General features: G+C 38.5%; 1 protein-coding gene across 1 annotated transcript in view; it reads left to right on the top strand.

Annotated features, from left to right (window-relative positions):
* Window positions 1-15,616: 15,616 nt before the first annotated feature.
* The window catches only part of PDE1A (phosphodiesterase 1A), a 160,762-nt gene continuing 157,253 nt past the window's right edge, over window positions 15,617-19,125 (top strand). The window contains exon 1 of the mRNA XM_035901434.1: window positions 15,617-15,723. Within this exon, the coding sequence (XP_035757327.1) occupies window positions 15,620-15,723 (104 nt within the window). The 5' untranslated portion in view covers window positions 15,617-15,619. The remainder of the gene's footprint in view (window positions 15,724-19,125) is intronic.

Raw genomic sequence — 19,125 nt, forward strand, 5'->3', positions numbered from 1 at the left:
ATCAAATGTGATCTCTGGCTCAAAAAGTCCCTAGTTTGGGAAGATGCTGGAGAAGGCTCATTTTATGCTTACCTAATTTCATATTTATTCTCTAGATATGTAATGTTGGCTGGTTTTGCAGACAGGATATTGGCATGCAATAATCAAATCAAAGGTCTTTATAGCCCTCATATTCCAGAAATTCAGCTGTTTTAATGAACAAAAGGAAAGACATTATTCTGGCTATATCCAGCATTTTAGTGATCTCAGCAATATTCTGGCAGGTGCTTCAGTTTAAACTTGAGCTGTGACCGTTTAGTGAAAAATGTTTGCAAGATTTTTGGGGTTACAGCTTAAATCATGCTGATGTTAAAAGTTTAAGATTAATGAATGGAGCACATTCTTTCTGTTCTATCTGTCAAAATTTAATACCTTTACTTAAAAATAGGATCACAGGAGATATTTCCTGTTGTGTAAAATTCCTGCTCCGTGACAGAGGCCAGATCCTTCACAGTGCAGTAGCCCTAAGGGACTTCATACCTTAAGACCCATTTGTAAAGGACCACCCAATGCAAAGGATTGTGTCATTGTGCAGCCTCTCTTTTGCAGTTTTTGTGTCAATGGCTCTTTGTGTCAGTGATGATATGTACAACAACCTCACAGAGAAAAGCTTCCTAGGCCAGAAGACCACAGTGAGAACTGAATCAGGCCTTAAGGAAACAGTGGAACTCTCTGAGTTATATCACCACTTTCTCAAGCAAAAGCCCAAAGCAGAACACTTCGTTTACAGATTCACTAAAATCACCAAAGTTTTGCTCTATACGAAAGGTAAATGAACTGCTTTTTGCATGTATGGAATCATAGAATAATGGAATGATAGAATGTTTTGGGTTGGAAGGGACCTTTAGAGGTCATCTAGTCCAGCTCCCCTGCAGTTAGCAGGGACATCTTCAACCAGATCGGGTTGCTCAGAGCCCTGTCCAGCCTAACCTTGAATGTTTCCATGGATGGGGCATCCACCACCTTTCTGGGCAACCCATTCCAGTGTTTCACCACCCTCATTGTAAAAATTTCTTCCATATATCCAGCCTAAACCTACCCTGCTTCAGTTTAAAACCATTACCCCTTGTCCTCACAACGAGCCCTGCTGAAAAGAATTGTCCCCATCTTTCCTATAGGCTCCCTTTAAGTACCAGAAGGCCACAGTAAGGTCTCCCCGCAGCCTTCTCTTCTCCAGGTTGAATAACCCCAACTCTCTCAGCTTGTCCTCATAGGAGAGGTGCTCTAGCCCTGGGATCATTTTTGTGGCCCTCCTCTGGACCCGCTCCAACAGTTCCATGTCCTTCTTGTGCTGAGGGCTCCAGAACTGGATGAATGCTCCAGGTGAGGTCAGAGCAGAGTAGAGCGGCAGAATCACCTCCCTAATAAATACACCTCCCTATAAATGCAAACTAATGTCATCAACTTCACTGAGATAATTTAAATGTTATAAATTACTTGGACCACTTTTATAAACAATCAAAGTATATTAAATTACATTTGTGTACCAGAAATGTTTTAAACTAGGTTTGGGGTGGGGTTGGTTTTTTTTGGTGGTGGGGTTTTTTTGGTTTTTTTTTTGTTTTTTTAATCAAATGGCATCTTTCCTTCAAATTTTTGAGAAAGGTATATAGTAGTGATGAAATCCCATTAATCCTCAGATGGGTTGCATTTAGAGAGAATTTTGTAGCCTGAAATAAAAACTTACATTATATAAGATCTTCTACCAGAATAAAAATGTTGTATGCAAACTGCAAACAATTTTTCATATCTGTTGGAACCTATAATGAATGTTGATGTTGTTAAAATATGACTTACTAAATGTCATATTATCCTCCAGTAATTTTTCCATCACAATATAGTAAATATTTTTCATATCCTGATGTACAGTCATCCTTAAAACAAAACAACAAAAACCAGCAAAAAAGCCACATCGCCTTGTGATGTTTGATAAAACTAGCTGTTATATTAGAGTAGAAATACTGCATCTCTTTATCTAGATTGGTAATTATGTGTTTGACTTGAAATATTCCCTGAACCTAACATTTTGAATTTTCAGAGGATATACTGTCATTCTTTCATCAGAGGAAAAACAAAATATTGGGTTTGAATTCTATGTCTAGCTTTTCCTTTTCAGCAATGATAGTCAGATATCTGTCCTAATGGTCATCATGTAGGCATTAAATGCTACCCTGGAAAGTGGTTAACAGTGTAAAAATGCTTTAAATAGTCCTGAACTAACAATCCATCACTAGTCCTCTACCCTGTTTTACTCTTCTTTTTCTTACATGTTCACCCAGGCCATTTTGTAGCCTGAAATAAAAAAGGGCCTATTGTCTGTCTTTTATTCATCTTTTATTAAAAGTCTTATAAATAATCTGACTGATGAAGTCATCAATGTTGGAAGCTATTAAACATATGATACTTTTGCTAACCACTAGTTATTAAAAAAATATAAAATTGCATGAACTTAATCTTTCTGATGATAAATTAAGTTACTTCACAGAAAACAGCTGTGGCAGCACAGAAAATAGAACTGTTTGAGAGCTCAGCTGGGACACTCAGGCTGATTTCACAATGAAGTTATTTTAGCAAACCCTGAAAATTGTTTTGATCTTGTAAAAGTGACAAATGTACCTTTTTTATTGGAGATTTAAGAGCTCCAATTTTTTTAGTTTATCAACAAGATTATGTGGTGAGTGGAATATGATCTGCTGGTATGGACAAGAGGAAACAATGTACTACAGAGAGGGTTTATAAGGCAAGAGATGAAAATGGAAAAAGATCCTATTATTGGAAGTTGGAGCTAAAACAGTTGGAAATGAGGGGCAAGGTTTTTAGTAAAAAGAATAAACAAACACAGGGACAATTTAGAAGCATTTGGTTCTTTCTTACTATCATCTATTATTCTAATCTGTAATATAAAAAATAATAGTGTTTTGTAGAGGTATACTTCAGTGATATCATTGCTCCTGAAAGTGATGTGGAATTGGTCAAACTAGTGTGTTAATCTGTGCTCAGCAATGCACCTGGCTGGATGAAACAATGCATCTGACTGGATGCAACTTTTTAGCTCATAGAGCAGGCACATACATACGCTCATTGTTTTCTGTAGATACTTTCTGGAGACTCAGAAATTATTTTATTTTGAGTGAAGTACAAAAGGCTATTTGTTTCTAAAGTGTTTCTAGAATGTCGGATTGATAGCATGTATATTTTTAAGAACACTTTCTCTCTTTATAAGAAAACGACTGTACTTTATTAATGGAAATGAAAATTAGATTTTACCAGTCATGAGAATTCTCCTGTGAGTAGCTGAGTGTTCTTGTGCTTATAATGTGCTCTCCCATCGCTTCTCTGTGGGACCTGCTGCTATCTTCTTTTTCATGGCATATATTTGAATATCTCAACCCCAGCTAATTAAAACACCGATTTTCAAAATCAAGATTAAAAAAATGGAAATAGAAAAGATGCAAGGGAATGTCTATATTTCCGATAGCTTTTTGTCTGTTCTGTTCTTCAGCTTCAGTGAAAAAAATCACATTTTCACCCTGGGTATCCAGCTCTAGTGTTTAACTGTTGTAATTAGAGAATGTTTCTTAATCTCCAGCCTAAACTTTGTTACAGATGAAACTGATTACTTCTTCTGCTACCCTAACTATATATTGACAACCACTGATTTTTTTTTTTAGTATTGGCATCCAATATATACCTTAAAAAAGCATCATATCTAACCAAACTCTTTTATTTTATAGACTAGTAAATACAATTGTTATATCCTTCCTTTATGCTAACTTTATTTATATTTATCTATACTTATGCTATTTTTAAACTTTGTCCATCTCTGGATTCACTCTTATTGACCAAACTATTAAGTCCTCGTTCCTAAAGCTGGACAGAAGACTCCTAAACACTTCCTGTATTTTGCATTTCCTTATTTATATTCCAAAAAGTGCCTGGTTTTGCAGCATGGTTACCTTGTTGACTTAATAATGAGCAGGGAGAGCCCTGATCTGGTAAGGTAGCTGTGTCAGATCAAGCAGAAATTCTTTATCTCTTTTCACTTCTGTAAGCTGATAAATCCATGCTTAGTTTATGCTCAATCTGTGTTCTATTTCAAAGGAAACTACATCACTCTTTTTATTAAATATTTTTACATTTTTTAACACAGTAGAGTGAGTTCACTCCTCCATCTCCCAGAGCTAGACATAGGTTCTGTCTGAATTAAACTCCAGACAATTTTTTCTTTTGATAGGAGTTTTACAATTATCTACATATGCTAAAAATGGTCAGAATGACAGAGATTGATACAGGCAGGAAGCACTATAGTGATAAATAGACAAACAAATGCAAGAAAAATAAGATATTCCAAAAAAGGATTCTGATGAACTGCATAGGACTTTTCCTCTACACTCCTTTTTTGTAAGTCTGTACCACCAGCACAACTTCACCAGCCATACCAAAATTTAGTCGTTAGTAACTGCATGAAGTGAATAAGATAAGAGATGGAGTAACGTTTTTTTTCAGTTCCCACTCTACCCAGCAGTCCTATCAGTGGTCTTAGAATAATGTCAGGTACAAAAAAACATTTTAATGAAAACAGTCTGTGGTGGAGGAGTTATAGCTATTCTTGGTCATATACCTGACAAAAGATGTAAACTTGTTGCTAATGTACTGCTCCACCAGTAATGCATTTGGCATTAAGAATAGTTCAGTTGCTCATCTGGCCTCAGGTTTCAACCTGTAAATGTGAGTAGTTTTGCTGGCCTCCACTAATGATCAATCTTTCAACATCTGTTTAACATTCAGTTGCTCAAGGGTCAACAAAGTACAAATTAATAAGGTAGATAATTAAACGGTGCTTTTAGAACCTGTCATTCTAAGCAGTCTAACATTTGAGAAAGAAACAAATGTTTTATTTGAAACCTCATCCTTTTGGTTGCTTTTTTGACATGAATTCACATATTTCTCTCTTCTAATTTTTGTTTGGAAACTATGCATAGACATTTATACCAAATCATGGGTTGATACGAAAAACTTGACAGAGAGATACTTTGCCAGCACAATTTTAAAACTTACCTAAATTTTACCTTTACACTTTGGTTGAACTTTCATGTTCCACTGATACTAAACACAACCAAGTGATATTAAACATCTGACTGTCAGCAGAGTTTTGTTCTTGTTGTTAATCTTTTTGCGTGCTAGACTGTTGATCTAATTTTTAAATGTGCTGCCAGTTTTTACCATCAGTTTAATACTCCACTCATGTTTTAAGATGTTTAAAAGCCAAAAGCTGGAATCCATCTTGCTGGAATTAAGGTTAAAATGCCGAATATGTTAAGAAAAGGCCCTTCTGATCTCAGCTGCGCTTAGATTTCAAGTTATGTAGTAATTCCCTGAAGTGGAAGATTCAGAACCAGTGAAGGCTCTGAACAGACTAATTCTGAATCAGATAATATTGTGCATACTCCAACACAGTCACGTCATGTACTTAATAATGTACTTAATAATGTTCAATACAATTCCCTTTCATACTGACTTTTGGAGAATATTAATTTTGTACAGATTGAATTTTTTGAAATTAGAAGCTGTGAAAATTAAGCTTGAATTTGCTTATTTTTCTAAGGTTCTTTACATGTCTTCTGTAGGTTTTGCACTATACAGCAAATTATCCAGGCCAAGTTGAAGGATGTATGGAACATATTCTTGGCTCTTTGTTAAGGACTCTCTGTATATGTACTTTTCTACCATGCATATGCAGTACCAATGACTCCATCTTCTTGTTTACTGAAGCAGAAGGCATTTTGCAAAGGTTTTATGGGAGGCTGCTGCTTTATAAATTACAGAGGAAAACTACTGCATGTACAGATGCAGGTTTTTTATTTTCAAATGAATCGAGAATATTTTTCTATGCCATGAGATGGACATTTATATTGAATAAAGATGTAAGAACTACCATATATCTGTAATTTAGTATTCAGTTCCCAGTGATAGGCAGGAGAAAATACTTTGGAAAGCAATATAACAAAGAACAGGTATATAGAGTGATTCTTCCCTAACATGCTTTTTTTACTTTGTAATATCCCACAGTTTGTTCACATCCTGAGCTGGAGGTTTCATGTGAACCGTTTTTTTTTGACAGCTATTGTTAGAATTGGGTTAATATCTTATCTAGTCTTTTTGGAAATAATTTATATTTTTGGTCTTTACCATTGCTACATGATGTCGAGTTCCACATTTAGTAACACAATAGGCACAGAATTACTTTCCTGGAGAATTTTAGTTCTATTCTGTTCACATTAACACTTATATAAATTAAAGTAGTTATCAGGGATGTTGTGAAGTGAAAATACAAATTTTCCTGTTAACTATTTATTTGGTTGGTTGATTCTTATCCTCTGCTTTCCCTGTTGTTTTACCTGCCAGTGAACCACTACCAAATGTCCTTTTTCTCATGTTTTCTGTAAGGATTAAAGAGATTTGTTGTGGAATTGGGGCTTATTTTTTGAGGGGAAAGCCATTTTCTGATAACCTAAACCGCAAATCCTCTAGCTACAGTTTAGATTTTTCTGATTTTTTCAAATGCAAATTTTAGATGGCCCTATGGGACTGATACAGGCACCCAGACTGTGAGAAGATAGGCTTTGTTTGTGCTTTCTTCTGATTGTTGGAGCATAATCTATAAATTTAAACAGCAACACATGTCTCTACATTCAATAAAATATAAAAAATCAGATTTCTTTTACTTTCTTCCCCCTCCCCGCCCCCAAATAGAAGACAAGATGGGTCCAGGTAATATCTGCAAGAATGTAACTGTGCATTTAGGGCATTTACAAATGAAAATAATCAAGTTATGTGTTTAGTTATTTTTATTGCATTCCTGTCTTGATCAAGTGGGTGTTTCATAGGTGCAATATGCTGCCATTACTAAGTAGATTTTTCCTTCAATATTTTTATAACCTGGATTGAGGAGGCCATGATCATCTTATTTTTCTTTAATGCAAAAGCATACATGAATGAAGACCTTGATACTTTTGAAAGCACTGTTTGATGTAATCTGCTTGCAAGGTATCACATGCATTACCCTGTATCATCTAGAACTGCACCAAACTTAGAGGAGATGCTGGGGGTTATGATGAAGAAAGTCTCGTGTCTCAAAGGAGATGCCTAAGGAGATGCCTCTGCCCTTCTCTTCTGAAAGCTCAGATTTGTAGTTCAGGTTTGGAAGGGACTGTTATGTGGGGTATAATGAATTGATTCCACCTGTTTGGGGTCAACTGCTAGTGGAAAGCTGGTTTACAGTAAAACCAGCTATGGTAAGGGTCAATTCCCTAATTTACATCTTTAGTTTCACATAAAGAGACTTTCTTCTCTGCTGGCATCTGTTCTGTTATAGTCTTTTATAAATATCAAGAAACATTTTCTTGTTGCTATGGTCTTTGTGTAAGTAACGTATAGCAAAAGGAATTTTTTTTTTTGTTTTCTTTGTTGAGTAGCTCAAAATGAATGCTTGAAATAACCTCTTTTAGACAATAATTAGCTGAAACAACTTTACTCCATGTTGTCTTTGTCTACACACATCTTGCCACCACGGACTACTTTTTTTCTTTACATCTGAGGTAATTCAGTGGGATAAACTGGCAAATGCTTTGCCAAATCCAGATTTCCTAATTGCTTTTGCCTCGTATTCTGTATTCTCTCTCTCTTTCTCTGGTTATGTGCTCATACTAATAACTTGGCAGTTACACTTTTTCAGTCAACCATAGCTTTTGTGTTCAAATGACTTTTACCTTACCATTACCTCTTCTGTGCATGATTATCAAAATTATAATGGCTTCATAAAAACTCCTAAAGAAGAGATTGAAAACATATGAAATGTGATAAAACAGGCAGTGGCCTCCTATAAAAGGAGCACGACTAACCTGGAACATTTGTATTTATTCTACAACTGTTTATTCTATATCATGGGGAGGGTCTTGCCCTTTTTGACATTGAAAGTTAACAATCTCATCTTGTTATGAAGTACACCATTGTCCCTGTGATTCTCTGTGGCAATTTCAATCCATCTTATTTCAACACTGCTGCCAATTCTAGAATGGTTTCCTCTCTTTGCAAAAATCCATGTGTTAGTTTTGTAGCCAAACTGCTTCCTAAGGAGTTCCTAAAAGTTTCATGAATGTTCCTCCTCAACTTCAGCTGATTCTTTTCAAAACCAGTTTGTCATTTCACCCTAAAAAAAGAAGTTAAAAGCCACCAAACCTTAAAAACCTGTGACCTCTATTTTCTTAGGTTGTGCTGATTTCCCCATGACACTGTATGAAGTACATGCAATTGCTGAAGTTCCTGTTTTCAGAAACTTTAATCCGTTTTTCAGTGGTTCTCTATTAGTCATGTTTTGAACAAGATAACCACAGCCTCTCACTTTCTTTACAATTAAGTACTGAAAAGTTGTAACTGTGTGGTGGGTTGACCTTGGCTGGATGCCAAGTGCCCACCACAGCCGCTCTATTGCTCTCCCTCCTCAACTAGACAGTGGAGAGAAAATATAATGAAAGGCTTGTGGGTCGAGATAAGGACAAGGAGAAATCACTCACCAACTACCGCCACAGGCAAAACAGACTTGACTTGCGGAAATCAGCTTAATTTATTACCAATCAAATCAGAGTAGGGTAATGAGAAATAAACCCAAATCTTAAAATGCCTCCCCCCGCCCCTCCCTTCTTCCCAGGTTCAACTTCACTCCTGATTTTCTCTACTTCCTCCCCTCCAGCAGTGCAGGGGGATGGGGAATGGGGGTTGCAGTCAGTTCATCACACATTGTCTTTGCTGTTCCTTCCTCTTCAGGGGGAGGACTCCTCACACTCTTCCCTGGCTCCAGCATGAGGTCTCTCCCACAGGAGACAGTCCTCCACAAATTTCTCCAACGTGAGTCCTTCCTATGTGCTCCAGTTCTTCATGAACTGCTCCAGCATGGTTTTTTTTCCATGGGGTGCAGTCCTTTGGGAACAGACTGCTCCACTGTGGGTCCCCCATGGGGTTACCAGTCCTGCCAACAAACCTGCTCCAGTGTGGGCTCCTCTCTCCACGGGTCCACAGGTCCTGGCAAAAGCCTGCTCCAGCGTGGGCTTCTCACGGGGTCACAGACTCCTTTGGGCATCCACCTGCTCTGGCGTGGGGTCCTCCCCAGGCTGCAGGTGGAGATCTGCTCTACCGTGGACCTCCATGGGCTGCAGTGGGACAGCCTGCCTCACCCTGGTCTTCACCATGGACTGCAGGGGAATCTCTGCTCCGGTGCCTGGAGCACCTCCTCCCCCTCCTTCTTCACTGACCTTGGTGTCTGCGGGTTTGTTCCTCTCACATATTCTCACTCCTCTCTCAAGCTGCAATTGCACAGGTTTTTTTCCCCTGCTTCTTAAATACGTTATCCCAGAGGTGCTATCACTGTCGCTGATGGGCTTGGCCTTGGCCAGCAGTGGGTCCATCTTGGAACCGGCTGGCATTGGCTCTATCGGACACAGGGGAAGCTTCTGGCAGATTCTCACAGAAGCCATCCCTCTAGCCCCCCCCCGCCCCACTACCAAAACCTTGCCACGCAAAACCAGTAAAACAGAGTCACTTTTAATGGGAACTAAGACTAAAGAAAACCTCAGAACTATTCTGTACTCTCCATTTTTTCTTCACTCAACATCCAGTTTGTTTCCTGTGTATGAAAGAGTTATCTTTCAGCTTAAATTGCCAGTGAATTTCTGCTGACCAATTTCCACATACCTGAAGAAAGATGTAGCATGCCAACTGAGCATCTATCTTAAAAGCAGGTCAAGATAATCCTTTTATCACCTTGCCTTGAACACCTCTCCTGCTTCATTTCAGTTCACTGACATGCAACACACTTTCTGCTGAACTTTTGATTTCTTCTTGATTGACAGCTGTTTGTCTTTGTTTTCAACACTTTAAAAACTCTGCTTCCAAGGCCTCTTTCCAAGTCCAGCTGCTCAAAAATAGTAATCTTTTTATCTTTTTCTGTCTTGCTACTGATGATGCAGTAGCAAGTTTTCCTCTGCAGTTCCTTTTGTTTGGGTAATCTATAGCATGCCTCTCATGCCTTCCACATCTCTGTAATTACTCATTTTTTGCCATCTCTCCATCTCCCAGAATTTTTCAGATTGTTTGGTTCACTGAAGTAAATGAATGATTCCTTAAAGTAGATTGAGTGAAAGATCATATTAAAAGTAAACTTAAAAATAGATGTGCCTACCTAAGGCACCTGGACATCTAAATTCTATTGACTGCAGTAAGGTCCTAGACAGCTTTAGTGCAGATTTAAGATGTCTGCTTTAATCAACCCAACTTTACTTGGTGATGAACTGGTCTGTGAACACTCACACGCAGTCATGACAGACTTTTGGAGCTGGTGACCTCTAGTCAGGGGCAGTATCGACCAGTCAAATGTGACAAGGTCTTAATATGTCATAGGTAGGTTTGCAAATATATGTCTGTTCATGCCCTGAGCTTTATCAGCTAATGTGCTTGCAAGCTTTCATGGGTATTTGGTTTCATTTTTAATTGCCTAAAAGCTTGAATAAATCTGACTCCCCATTCATTACTAATATGATATGCCATGCACATAGCAAACAAAGAGAAAAGATTTTTTCTCCCTGCTATGCTTAAAGCTTGGTACTTGCAGGACATGTGAATGAACATACATACTTTGGTGATTATATGAAGAAGCCTCTAACACAGTAAATCTGGTGTAGCAGAAAATACTAAAATAAAAAAAAATAATCAAGGGAAAATGTTCCTTGTTTGGTCTCCTTATTTAGATCATCTAATCACTGTTAATATATCAATCTCAACTCTTTTTACCTACTTGAGTCAATGCCAATGCACTGTGTAGACCATATGTGTAAGTCTTTAAAATTGCTATTCCTCAATTATGTAACTCTACTAATTTTATTAACATATTCTGTGGAGAATTGGAAGATCCAAGGTTACTGTAACATCCCTATTTTGCAATTGCCAGATTGCTGGAGACCTATGTATTGAAATAAATTCCATGAATTTTAATAAGACCAAATATTCCTTTTTCCTCTGCTGCGCTTCTTATTGATTAATAATTCACACGTTTGGGCATTGCAAGCAAGCTGGAAGCTCTGCTTGTGAAGAAGGGGACTGTACATCACTTCACAAATGTGGATGTAGCAGACAATGGGGATGGCAGAAGGAGACATAGAGAACACTGGCTAGGAAACCATTTGTTTTCTGGGCGGAATTTGAGCGGTGGGTTCTCTGTCCTGCCTTAAGTTCTGTTCACAAAGTACCATGTAACACTTGAGCCCACTGGCAGGCAGTTCTTCAGTGATTTAACTCCCTTATTTACAATGGTGTTGAACTCTGTCTTACCCAGCAAATAAATGCAGTGCTTTACCTGCTTAAAATTAAATATGTATTAGTGCTTGCTAGATCAGGGTCAGGACAGTCAGCATACAGATCTAATACTTGTTGTCGACTACTTACAATGAATTTATCTATCTTATCTTTTTGAGGGTTTGTTGGTTTTGTGTTTTTTTTTATTTTCCATATGTTTTCATATTTCTTAATTGGTTCATTGCTCTCCCGCAGTTCCACCGCAGGGAAGGTTGTGTTGTCAGGTTTGGAGGGATGAGTATTAGTCTGACAAGTCACCCTGCAGGCCCCTTGATACTTCCTTTTTCTCCATTTGTCATGAGTTAGATGTAGTTAAATTTCAGACAAAGCAGCATATTTAATTTCCCTTCAGGAGCAGAGGATTTATTGAAAATAAAGCTCTAATTCTCCTCATCAAAACCTGCACAATCCCTTTCCTGTTTCCATAGCTAATCTCTAACTAGGCTAGCCGCAGGATTTTCCCAATTCTAAGGTAAGTTGTCTTCATTGTAACTGTGTGATTTTGGCATAACTGTAAAGGTCTCTCAGTGCTCAATATTGAAAAGCCAAGCTGATTTCTTTACTGTTGAGTGTATTTTAAAATCATTTCTTTGCATTGATATTACTACTGTGAAGTATTTTTAGATGAAAGAGAAGAAACTTAGGTTACACTATCACTAAGTGTAGCTGCCTATCTGAGGATTAAGTGGCACTGGAATGGTTTTATTTTGCCATAATTAAGGATGAAAAAGATAATTATTCCTGTTTTAGTATATATCCATATTGACTAATAGAGGGTCTCCTTTAGTGTACACTTTAGTATGGAATTTTTAAGCTGAAATTTAAAAAAAAAAAGAAAAACTGTGGGCAAAGGGCAAAAAAGATTTTATTTTTATAGGGGGTAACAACAACTTGCTGGAACTGTTGCATAAACCCCAGGTTAGCTGAGGCAAGAACAGAAAACCAGAACAAGAACAGGAAGTGGAAAGAGAAAAACTATTTAAGATAGCTTATTATTTCAGGTGCTGTCTCTCTGGTTGATTTGGCTTCCTAAGGTAGCTGCTCATTGTTTAGTATTCTGGATCTTCTTTAGACCAGTTGGTACTGCAGTGGCACAGATGTATATTTCTGAGCAAGTAAGGTTGTCCGTAAATCCTCTTCTGATCCCCTCATTGTTATGTATGGGCTGTAATGTATGGTTGCCCTATATTCCAGCGGCGCACTCCTGTCCTTTCTGGACCATGTCACCTCTTGCAGCCAGAGGGGTGTTGGCGCTGCTTTGGCTCTGTCGTTCTCAGCCTCGGTGCCTTCCTCTGAGTGGCAGGAGAGGTGCAGGCTTGGCTGCTTCATTCTCTGAGCATTATTCACAGCAGCTAAAGGGAGGAAAGGTCCTTCCTTTCCCCGTGTCTCCATGAGGATTTCTTTGCCCACGTTTTCAGGATAACAGCATACCTAAAAGTTGTTTGTTGTTTTAAATGGTTTGTTTCTCTCTCCTTGGGGACATGCAGGACACGTGCTCTGGCTACTTCCTTGATTTTCTAATGTCTTATCTATCAGTTTTTATGTGTTTCCTGCTGCTTCTTTCATTTTCAGAGACACAATTTCATCCTTCAGTGTAATCTCTGGTGGTTTGCTATATCGATCCTCAGCATAAACCTTTGGGGAAGAGGCTGCTTTGTTTGTCCTTTGCTTAAGCCATGCCAGGTGCTTTTGTTGTAGGAATTTCTGTTGTTGCCGTGGTGAGGTCCTGCAGAGAGCAAAGTTTTTACAGTTTTCCTTCATGGAGTTCCGGTGAAGTTAGCAGGTGTATCTCCATTTGCAGTGATATTATTTGGGCAGCTTGTTCCTTCCTCCCTTCCTGAAGGATATTACCTGCTCATAATACTTTTCTCTAATAAATCAAAGCAATATATTTTCAACTACTTATTTCCTTATGAGGGAGAGAGAACAGCTTACAAACACCACTGTTTTTTCATTGTAGAATTGGACAACAAGAGCCGGGAATACTTTATGAGAAAAAATAGGCCCTTAAAATTCCCCTCTGTCCCGGGAGGCTTATGTGGTTTCTATAAATACTTAATTTCTTTGCATTGCTTCAATGTCTGGCAGTTAAAAGGCAGGGAAGAACCCAGATTAGTGTGAGAGGTTCTCATTAGTTATTCCATGGAAGGATATTTATACTCTGTCTTACAAACTTTAGTTGGACTCCATGCATAACAGGAGTGGAAAGTTTGGAAGTTTTTAAGTGGTTTGTCAGTGAAGTTTCAAAGATATTACTGCTGCCTTTAACCAAATAAATGCTTTGCAGTTTTTGAATAAACAGCTGTTAGTATCTCTTTACTGTTGTCATATGATGCTGTTTGAAAATTGTAAGAGATGTCACTCACCCAGTGACTGCTTTTCAGATACTGGTAGTGAATTTTATGGGACTGAGTCAGGAACAATTCTGTGAAAGTTTGTGAATTAATGCCAGTTTAAAATTGTTTATGTGTTAAATCCATAGAAGTAAATGAAATGTACTATTTAATTATCCGCCTGAAATCAGTGTGTAAAACACTCATCTCAAACTGGTTTATAACTCTCATAGGGTATATTTTAAATCTATAATTTGCATAAAAGGTATCCTAGAGAAAGAAAATTGATTAGGAAATTCTGATGTGTTAGCATTATTTCAAATTAGTGAGCCTCTTTTTTATTTTTCTGTAAGATCCTGAGCACTTAACGATGTTATTCATTTCTGCCAATTGCATCAGATAGGAACCTCTCATCATTTCACATCTTTGTAAAATTTAACACAGATAAAACCATCTAGTTAAAGCCGTACTGAGATACGCATCTCCTACCCCTAGGTTCCTTCCTGTCAGCATCCGAGGGCGCTCGTCCTCACTGCTCTGTCACGGACCCAAGGCCCCTCTTCCTGGCTGGCAATGCTCAGACATACTTACTCCTACTTGGCACACCCCTCGTGCCTGGCTTCTTGCACAGCTCTTACTCTGATTGAAACAAACATGATCACTGAGATAAGTCTGTGGTATATTTGATTATTTGGCTGCTGCTTCAGAAATGAAGATTGTTACTGACTCACTGAACAAGACAGGTGCTATTTACAGAGTACAGGAGCTGCTCTGCAAACCCAAGGCTGTGGCTGAGCAAGCAGCAAGGAAATCTTCTCCTCTGCCCCCTCCAAACCCCAGCTTTGGCTGTACAGCTACTAGGTTCTTAGGTTTGCACTTGAAAGGCAGAGCTGGCAATCTGCTACATGGCTGGCATACCGTTTAGTCCTCAACCCTTTTGCTGTTTGCATGCACTTAATTGTGTTTTGCTGGCAGACACACACAGTTCAGCATCAGATTTTGACACACGCATGCTACTGTCCCGAAGGATTCGCTGAGCGGGCTGTCTTGCAGCTGCTGCATTTTCCACCAGTTAAATTGACAGTTACCTACTGTGTGGAGTTGCTAGGAGAAGGTGAATAGTCATCATTACAGCATATTCCTTCAATAACAACCTGTAGAGTTCTCTGATTTCTCTTCTGCAGGGATTTGTACATGTCTTCATGTACCGACTTAGCATTTGTACAGTCATATTTTTATTGAGAGGCTGGTAGATATTTATTCATTACGAATCAATTCAGGACCAACTAAAGGGAGGAAAGCTCTGGCATTTGAACATGCACTCTTTTTGTAGGATGATGTGGCTGATACTGGCTTCTACCATCTGCTTTCCTATCGCAGCCTGTTTCTCCAACCTGCAGAGCAGAAACCAGCCTTTCTTTCCTTCTGGATTGTTAAAGCCATTCACGTTTATCCTGCATGGCAATGAATTATAGTCCATTTTAAGGAATCTTTTGTGCTTCTGTGTGTATTCCTACAGCAGAAAAAGTGCATGAGAAAGGAGCTTGAGCAGTCAGTAGTATAGTAGCTGGCTCATGCGTATGGATTAGACTAGTGAGGTCAGAGGAGCTGTGTGTACTTGCTCTGTGCTTGGAGGAGGGGGGGGGCGGAAGAGTGGATTTGTCTATCAAAGTGAATAGCGATTCAGGCAGGATCATCCCTCAGCTGTTGTAATTCTGGTGTGTTTTGATATGACAGCACTACTGTCTAACATGCATGGATCTTCTGACATTTGTAGTGGACTGAAGAATGCTTTTACTTGCTGCTGAGCCTGACTGTAACTGTATCACTGTAGGACAATAACGATGGGGGCTCGAGCGACGGAAACAACTCGGGAACTGGAAAGCACCTCTATAAAGTATCAAATAGGAGGACACGCAGAGAAAATGTGGCAACGGCTCAAAGGAATGTGAGTAGCTTCTCTCCTTGGCTTTTGTTCTGTTCCCTGGGAAAGAACGTTTTCATCTGTTTGTTAAAATGACTAATTAGCAAATGGGAGAGTTACCTCTAAGCTGTGAATAGTATTTGCTCACATAACACAGTACATCGCTCTTATATATAATGGTACTTAGATTAATGTCAGACTCTGTATGCGGTTCAATCTCCTAATTTAAAAGATGTCTAACTAGTGAGATTTATTATCCAAATTTAAAAGCAGGTAAGTCCTTTCAGGTTAACACTTCCGTAGCTCTGATATGATTTTGTAAATGTTATCTTCAGAATCAGTATTGCTGGAGCTGTCTAATCATTCCTGTTAGTATATATAGGTAAGTATATTATTGCAGTTCCATAGGAGGTACCAATACTTTGCCTTTGGAGAGTGCAGATAAAGAAGTCTATGTTAAGAGGTGCTTAGCTGTTAGGAGGATGCTATGTGTCTGGTTTTTTTGTCAGTTATTTGGTGCTTAATAATGCTAAAAACTGATTGAAGGTCTGTTTGAAGGTGCCACTATGCACCTGCTGTGTCTAATTCACTCCTATCACATGCAATTTTCAGTGTAGAATTTGGTGCCAATGATCAGTAAATAAACATCTGCAACCTGTCAGAGAGAAACTCCATCAAACTAGTGTGTTCTAAACCCCTTAAACTTCAGTGCCTCCTTTTAAGTATTTGGTTTTTGCTCTGAAAGCTGATGTCAGGATGTTACAAATAAATACATGTTACATTTGTTGCTTTGGAAGCAAGGAAACGGCACTATTATTTTTGCTGGAAAGATTTGAAATATTGGGTTTCTAAAGGTATTCCACAGATGCTATATAGTGCCTCAGCTGTTGAAGGAAACAGGATTAGATGCATTGGCTATGGCACTGCCTGTTTCCCCTATGCATTGGGTAGAGATTCAAGCTGGCTGTGGGAAAGGGAGTTTCCACCATCTGCTTTCTTTCAAGAGAAACTTGGTTTGCTTCACTGGAAAGTCGCTTTTGAGTTGTGGCCAGGGATTTATCAGAACTTCTCTGTGATATGCTTTTGAATATTTGCTCTGAATCCTATCATCTCTCTGTTTAAAATTATGCACTTCGGGAACCATTTTGCCCCTAGAAACACCAAAGCAAATATTTTGATCATTTCCTGATGCCACAGATCTTGCCTCTGAGCTTCTGCTACTAGAGACCTCCATCAGTTTGTGCAGATTTCCATTTGTGTAGGGTCTAAGCTGCTGCTTTTGTTCGTTCTGTAAGTTCTCTGTTACCACTAGGCTCTTGGGTTGAAACATTTCCTTTCAGCTGCCTCTGGAACGGTTCCATTAAACAAACTAATGTAAATACCTAAACATTAATGACACTCAGTACAAAAGCTCCAGGAAATAAGGTTCATGCTTTTTTTTAGGAGTAGTTAAAACAATAGTTGGAGTTTGTGGTGTATCAAAATCAAATGGAGCTTAAGTGTTTGAAAACCATGCATCTTTTGCAGGTTGGTGCCAACCTCATGACTCTTATGAGGACAAGATAGTACTAAAATACTTGTATTTAAAAGAAACAGGTTATAGTATTAGACATGTGCTCACCTGACTATTTTTCAGGCTTCCCGATGATTTCATTTTAATTACTTGCTAGTCAATTGGAAATCACTGACCAGTCAATATTATGTATATTGTATAGGGAAATTTCAAAGAGTTGAATTTTTTCAGAGCAGGTCTCTGTGTTCGGTTTAAGTGTAGCATAAGCATCAGTCATTAAGGAACAGGATTAATTTTCCTGATGCACAGCTATCAAAGTAGAAGTATGCTTGTATGTGGTAGGGAACATGGACCGATAAGTGGGACTGCCGCAGATAATCTGACTTGGGAAGAATTCTTTTATAAAATGTCAGTCAGGAGAATTGTTTCATCTTAGAGAGGGGAACTGTTAATGAAGCTAGCGTGTGTGAAGCAAATTACTGAGTTTTTAAAGGAGTGTACATCGACACTGAAGTCAAGATATGGTGTGAGTTATGAAGCCAAATCTATTCTTGCTGATAGAGCCCGCAGGCCTACAGAGTTTTCACCAGTGTATACATATGATTTCAACAGAGTTTTACTGTATTTTGCCAGTTGAAAGTGCTGATTATCTTCTTGAAAGCAGGTCATTATTTCTGAAAGAACATTGGATTTCATTTAGGTAAATACCTGGATATTGTTTAAAAGCTACACAGTAAGTCCTTACTTAAAATAAGCTTTTATCTTTTAGCATTTCAGCTTTTCACATAATAGACATTTAATTATGGACTTGGCTGCAGAATTCCATAGACATTTAACCTCATATCTCTTGGGGTGTTTTTGTTGTTGGTTTGTTAGTTTGGGGGGTTTTATTTTTGTAAATGCAGGCTGTTCTATGAGATAGTTGAGCTGAATATGCTTAAGGATAAGTGAAAATTGTTATTTGATTGCCCAATGAGAAAAGCTGGGTATTGGGGAAGCTTGAATAAAAGGGCATTTCTATGGGCTTGCATAGACCTTCCTAACCTAATGCTCTCCTTAAGTGCTCTGATAAAAGCTTGGATATTTTGAACAAAACTAAAACCATGCCTAACTTTCACTGGGTCCATGTGGCCCTACAGCTAAGCTCTGCCTTCTGCACAAGTCAAAATCCAACTCTATTTTCTTTACATTGCAATTGCAGCAGTGCTGCAAAAAAGGAGACTTGCTGGCAGAGAAGAGATTAATTTGAAATTAATAACTTCATCAGCTTTGGTGCAGAGTTTATTGATGTCTGAGTGTATAAAACACAAGCTCGCTGAAATGGGACTTACTTGTGAAAATGAATCGTACATTTCTGTCTCGACTTGAGCGTCTGATCTTTGAGTTAAGACATTTTCAGTATGCAGACTGCGAGCTTCTAATGTTTTGTACTTCAGGGAGAAAGCAAAAACAAATAACAAGTGACAACTAAATAACTTGTATAATAGTGGGGCTTTTATAATTCTTTGTTATGCAGAAGCGTAAAAGCAAAAGCAATTCAAGCCACTGCTGGAACTCCAGCCGCCTGATGGAAGGGGAGTGTTGCACACCTTCTGCTTCAGAAGGCATCTCATCACAGCCCAGCCGGGGGCCTCCTTCTCAGACTGTTCAATGCCCCTGATTACACTTTTCATTCTTAGCCTTTCATTCTCTATCAGATGGAATCTTACTTTAAACAGTGACTAAATCTATTCTGGTGTCAACATTCCAGCTTAAATGTATTCTGGTGTCAACAGGACCAGAAGATTTGCTACCTAGGAGAGCTTATCTTCAGATGCTGATAGAGCATGGCAGTGAGCTCTGAAACGAGAAGCAGCTTCTTGAAAGTGTTTTGATTCAGAACCCAGATAACCAGATTTAAGGCAGAGCTCTGT

The sequence above is a fragment of the Egretta garzetta genome, unplaced genomic scaffold, assembly GCF_000687185.1.
Source record: "Egretta garzetta isolate BGI_Z169 unplaced genomic scaffold, ASM68718v1 scaffold539, whole genome shotgun sequence".
Classification (NCBI taxonomy): Eukaryota; Metazoa; Chordata; class Aves; order Pelecaniformes; family Ardeidae; genus Egretta; species Egretta garzetta.